The sequence below is a fragment of the Pelophylax lessonae genome, assembly GCF_965119305.1.
Source record: "Pelophylax lessonae genome assembly, chromosome: 11".
NCBI lineage: Eukaryota > Metazoa > Chordata > Amphibia > Anura > Ranidae > Pelophylax > Pelophylax lessonae.
Genome location: NC_138778.1, coordinates 190,885,961 through 190,892,527, shown reverse-complemented (window position 1 = coordinate 190,892,527; position 6,567 = coordinate 190,885,961). Strand labels below are relative to the sequence as shown.

Sequence of the window (6,567 nt, the reverse complement as noted above, 5' to 3'; positions counted from 1 at the left end):
TGTGTAATCTGATTGGTGGCTATGGGCAGTACAGACACTTTCATATCTGAAGCCATTGTGTATTACAGTCATACTTACTGGGGAATCAACAATCCCAGGAGCAAGCAGACCATGATGGGTCTTGTAGTGCTTCAATGGCTAGCTTAGGCCAACTGCTTTATAAAGTCTAAGATAAGACAATGTACTGCAATTATTACTTATAACTCATGTATTTCCTACTCTGCTTTGAATAAATTTCAGTTATCAGTCTCTTTGCAATTTCTAATGTAAAAGGAAGCCTATGACAACACGGGCAATTACACCTCTTTGCACAGCAGCACCACATTGATTTAATGGAGGATGCTGCCAACAGTGCCCAAAGTATGCAGTCATACACAAAGAGATTGGTTCCAATTTTTTTTGCAAATGGTAAAAATACTGACACAAGTAAATCCAAAGACCTGGAAATGGCCCAGAAATGGTTCCATGACATGTCACAAATACCATCAAGAGCCCTGAAGCAGGGGGAGGCCAAAGCTCCCCAACACGCATTGGATGTTCTCTTTTTTTTTTACCAACCGACAAAGTCTGGAAATGAACTCTTTCTGTGTATAACTATTAACTCAAGGAGCTCCTCGCCACAAAGTACTGTATAATCACAAATAAAGCCTTCATGTTTTCATGGTGTTTATTCATTCACACAAAATCATAACCAGGAGAAAAGAAGTGTACTTTTCAAAATGAAAGAAAAAGGGTTTAAAAAAAAAAAAAAAAAAAACACACCATTTTTCATGTAAGTATTAACCATCCATTCTATGTAGAGCCAACAGTAACTCTACACCAGATATAGCAATAAAATGTGGATTGAAGAAAAAAATAACAAAAAAAAAAACAAAAAAAAAACCATAGTGTTGGCAGTTGGTAATATACACAGGGCATTTGTACCTGGTGTCAGTACACAGTTTGGTCCGTTCTGGTTCCGTAAGGCATTGCTCAAAGTCACGTCATAATGCCACACTGTACCTTGGCTGGCCTCCATTGTTTTATGGCAGTGGGTCACCAAAACTGTTTAAGAGTAGGCAAATAAATTGCTTTCTGTAGTCTTACAATAAATATCTGCTTCCCTAGAAAATAGAAAGGGTAAGTGGGCAGTACCGTCATCAAAATATCACGCGTTGGTTATGTATTTGCATATCGTTTTACGTTTCTATAAAGGGATAAAATCGCTAAGGCAAGTTTTGGTCAGGTGGAGACTGAAAAGATGCAATGAGCAAGTTTGACCACAAGGTGGCAGATTGGAGTCATGCATCCCGATTTGACATTCTTGGGCATGTGCGTGAGCTGAAATAGCGGAATCCAGTGTACTCTTCAGACTGGAGCCCCATAGAAACCGTTTGGTGCTTGTTCACAATGGTCTCTTTCTGTAGGAAAGTCAGTATGGATGTCTGCAAGACATAAGTAATTCATGACGGTGAGCTACCATCTTGTGCTTTCGGGCTCTGCTCCTGCCCGGTGTCTGAAGATGCTGCCTCTGCTTGTCCTTCTGGAATTAGAAAAACAGATGTGTTCACATTCATGGAGCATGAACGGTAAAATTCATTCCCATTAAAATGGCTATAAAACAAGAGCTGGCTCTCTAGCAGTTGCATGCCTGACTGTCTGTACACGCTGTAAAGTGACCGACAGCTTCTATCACACTTCTATGACTGTTATTTCCTTCTATAGAAAACATAATTTCAAATTTGAAATAGATTTCATTAAACATTTTAGAAGAAACTGTCTCACCTACAGCAATCAACCAATTTCTTGAATCTGATGACTTTATAAAAGGAGATATATTTTCACCAAGGGTAACATATACAACAAAAAAAGAAAAAGCCCAATTCCCCATGCAGGGGTGACAGCACTCAATGCTCCATCTTGAATAACTAAGATAAATAGGACAAAATACCCCATATTTAATCAACAATGTAGTACTTTGATTGCATGATCTGTGCTAAAGGGAAAAATAAGCCAATCTGAACTTTAATATTGCTCGTCAGTCAAGGTCACATGACCAAGTGCCTCCTACTCAAATCAACCTAGTGCCCCAGAGATCACATGACCCAGTGCCCCAAACGCAAGCCAATCTAGTGCCGAAGAGATCACATGACCCAGTGCTCCAAGCCAGCCTGGTGCCGAAGAGATCACATGACCCAGTGCCCCCAAGCCAACCTGGTGCTAAAGAGATCACATGACCCAGTGCCCCCAAGCCAACCTGGTGTTGAAGAGATCACATGACCCAGTGCCCCAAACCTAAGCCAACTTGGTTCCCCAGAGATCACATGACCCAGTGCCCCAAACTCAATCCAACCTGGTGCCTCAGATATCACATGGCCCAGAGCCCCAAACTCAGCCTAACCTGGTGCCCCAAACTCAGGCCAACCTGGTGCACCAGAGATCACATGACCCATTACCCCAAACTCAAGCCAACCTGGTGCTGAAGAGATCACATGACCCAGTGCTCCAAGCCAGCCTGGTGCCGAAGAGATCACACGACCCAGTGCCCCCAAGCCGACCCAGTGCCCCAAGCCAACCTGGTGCTAAAGAGATCACATGACCCAGTGCCCCCAAGCCAACCTGGTGTTGAAGAGATCACATGACCCAGTGCCCCCAAGCCAACCTGGTGTTGAAGAGATCACATGACCCAGTGCCCCAAACCTAAACCAACTTGGTGCCTCAGAGATCACATGACCCAGTGCCCCAAACTCAAGCCAACCTGGTGCCTCAGAGATCACATGGCCCAGTGCCCCAAACTCAGCCCAACCTGGTGCCCCAAACTCAGCCCAACCTGGTGCACCAGAGATCACATGACCCATTACCCCAAACTCAAGCCAAACTGGTGCTGAAGAGATCACATGAGCAAGTGCCCCAAACTCAAGCCAGCCTGGTGCTGCAGAGATCACATGATCCAGTGTCCCAAAATGTAAGCCAACCTGTTGTAGTATCTTCCTCAGGTAAGTATTTTCAAGGCCTTCTGTTACTATGTATCTGTCCATACCCCCAAGACCTAAACATAACTTTGTTAGCATTTAGGTTCAGGTGTCCTTTAAAATGAATAGATCACATGTGACACAATCTGTTATTGTGCTATGAATTTTGGCAGCTTCGAAAGACAGAAATGACACCGAAAATAATGTGTGCCTATACATTGGGCCTGAAGCCCCGTACACACGGTCAGATTATCGAATAATCTGTCGTCCGCTTTTTGTTGCATGCTAGTCTGATGTGGAAAGTGAAGAGGTAACTTTCATACGAAAATTCCGGTACGACAGAATTCTACTTCAGAGTGATGTCATGTGTTGAATTGTTTTGTATGTCTTCTTTTGTTTCTGAGCATGCCTAGTCTTGCTCTTACGATTTTTTTCGGACTAAATCTGTACTAATTAAATGAAAATCGGACGTTGTGTTGACGTACAATAAAAATTTTATAGCCTGCACATCCAGTTTTTGTCGTCCGAAAATTCGTAATCGGCTGTTGAAAGCACCATACTAACAATCCGAAAATCAGCAGATCATTCGTCGGACGATATTTCCCTTCAGATTTTCGTATCGTGTGTACGGGCCTTTAGTGTGTTGCTGACTATCTGCATGGAGTTTGTAGGTTTCATCCAGATACACAAAACTGTCCCTGCTTTGTTTATGCATATGGCAGAGATTGTAGGATTTGTCAGTTCTGAAGATCTACAATATCAGAGGAGCCTCTATAGAGAAAGTGAGAGGAATAGGATAAAAAGGTGTGTGCTCCTGACCCCTGATTCTTGGAGAGGTCCTGGAATATAACAATGGTGCAGATAAACCATTCAGCAGCAATGCAGTAAGTTTTGCTAGTCATAACACAATTACCCTTAAACTTTGGATGACTAACCTGCTCCTTGAATGGACAGGTCTCCTATGTCCTCTGAAAGGTCTCTCACCCCCGTGGAGCTGCATTCCCCCTTGATGTCAGGCACTGCGTTGCGTCTGCCCGTTCGGTCACACGATATAAATTCGCCGTAAGCCGACTCTACGTCCATAACGTCTCTATCATATCAAATTCATTCGATCTGCAGAGAGAGAGAGGAGTAATAGTCAGAGAGGAGCTGTGCATAAGTAGCCGCAAACAGCTGACCTGCATACCCATATGAAAGCTACATCTGGAATCTCAATAGATTGCTAGAGGGTAAGACATTTTTCAGGCCCACACTTTTCATTGGTTGACTGTGGTGTTATGCGAATGCAAGGACCAAAACCCTCCAGCAGATGGCAGCAGATTTAAAGAAGTTATATCGACCAATGAGTGAATTATCTGAAGGTGGTGATGGATGATTATAGAACAAATGTATTCATCGATCCAGGATATCAGCTGCAAGGGTTTGCAGTGCAATGTGGATTCATAACATGTCATCAGCAGATATATAATGTACGGGAGTGTGATTTTTGACATACAGCTCTGGGAGTATCTCTTATAATTTACTATTCATGGACCAAAAAGCTTTCAGCAGTCTTTTCTACATCTCAGGATTAATGATAATGAATATAGGTTTCTAAGTGGTGGCTATGGGCAATAAGAAAGACATCAGTCCCAGGATGACTAATGTCCAGTTGGAGCATACTTTCTATAAGGGGTCTACAAACCTTTCACTACGACGGACACATTGTATATTTTACAAATATTCCTGGGCCAACTTATAAATGGTCAAATCATAACATGAATGAATACATAATAAGAATGATGGTGTAGAACAGAAAAAAAACTTCAGTACATCAGAGACCCCTTACAGGAGAAGTCCCCATCAGCCCCCCTTACATCAGAGTAGTCCTCATCAGCCCCCCTTACATCAGAGTAGTCCTCATCAGCCCCATTACATCATAGTCCTCATCAAAGCCCCCCTTAAATCAAAGTTCCCCTTACATTGGAACACCCCTTTCATGAAAATCCCCATCAGAGTCTCCCCTTACATCAGAGCCCCCATCAAATTCCTCGTTGTGCAATATACGTAGTTGGTACAATGGGATAAAGTACTCCACAGTCCCTCTTCTCTACAGTCCCTCGTTCTCAGGCAGAGATCACCATTGGTCAGCTCCCTGAGGATTCCAGGATCCAGAAGGGCCCGGGAAAGCAGGGGTACCTCACCCATTCCCCATTTAGGAAAAATTTTCCATGACGCACCATAAACATCATGCTTTAGGAATGACACTGATGATGATGCCAATGTGTATGTGTTGTGGTGACTGGGGCGGAAGAGGAACTGAGTAAGAGCGCCAACATTCCAACATGACCAAATATCAAAAGAAGAACTTCCCTGGTGAAGTATGGAAATATTCTTTACCTGTCCAGTAATCTTCTACTGGAGACAATTCTGCTGAATAACTCCTACTGTTTATTGACTGAAAATAAATTCATGACTAAGTAAGGATCACAGTCTCAGCAAAAGCTCAGTGCCAATCTGCGTGTGTGATATAATTCAATATTTACACACCCTCATCACAGGATAAACCATAGTGTATACCCCATCCTGTCAATGTAATATAACACATCGTCCTGTAGTCATGGTATAATGCAGTGTACACACTATGAGCATTGTACAATCCTGTGACTGTGGTACAGTCCACACCCCCTCCTGTGACCGTGGCACAATCCACGCACCGTCCTGTAGCCATTGAACAATCCAGGCACTGTCCTGTAGCCATGGGACAATCCACGCACCGTCCTGTAGCCATGAGACAATCCACGCATCGTCCTGTAGCCATGGGAAAATCCACGCACTGTCCTGTAGCCTTGGGACAATCCACGCACCGTCCTGTAGCCTTGGGACAATCCACGCATCGTCCTGTAGCCATGGGAAAATCCACGCACTGTCCTGTAGCCTTGGGACAATCCACGCACCGTCCTGTAGCCATGGGACAATCCACGCACTGTCCTGTAGCCATGGGACAATCCACGCACTGTCCTGTAGCCTTGGGACAATCCACGCACTGTCCTGTAGCCTTGGGACAATCCACGCACCGTCCTGTAGCCATGAGACAATCCATGCACTGTCCTGTAGCCATGAGACAATCCATGCACTGTCCTGTAGCCATGGGAAAATCCACGCACCGTCCTGTAGCCATGGGAAAATCCACGCACCGTCCTGTAGCCATGGGAAAATCCACGCACCGTGCTGTAGCCATGGGAAAATCCACGCACTGTCCTGTAGCCATGAGACAATCCACGCACTGTCCTGTAGCCTTAGGACAATCCACGCACCGTCCTGTAGCCATGGGAAAATCCACGCACCGTCCTGTAGCCATGGGACAATCCACGCACCGTCCTGTAGCCATGGGACACAGTCTCAGCAAAAGCTCAGTGCCAATCTGCGTGTGTGATATAATTCAATATTTACACACCCTCATCACAGGATAAACCATAGTGTATACCCCATCCTGTCAATGTAATATAACACATCGTCCTGTAGTCATGGTATAATGCAGTGTACACACTATGAGCATTGTACAATCCTGTGACTGTGGTACAGTCCACACCCCCTCCTGTGACCGTGGCACAATCCACGCACCGTCCTGTAGCCA

General features: G+C 44.5%; 1 protein-coding gene across 1 annotated transcript in view; it reads right to left on the bottom strand.

The window, feature by feature from the left end:
- Nucleotides 1–666: 666 nt before the first annotated feature.
- PKIG (cAMP-dependent protein kinase inhibitor gamma) overlaps nt 667–6,567 on the bottom strand; it is a 153,918-nt gene continuing 148,017 nt past the window's right edge. The window contains exons 3-4 of the mRNA XM_082271887.1: nt 3,887–4,064; nt 667–1,522 (exon numbers count right to left, since the gene is read on the bottom strand). Coding sequence (XP_082128013.1) covers nt 1,443–1,522; nt 3,887–4,034 — 228 coding nt within the window. The 5' untranslated portion in view covers nt 4,035–4,064 and the 3' untranslated portion in view covers nt 667–1,442. The remainder of the gene's footprint in view (nt 1,523–3,886; nt 4,065–6,567) is intronic.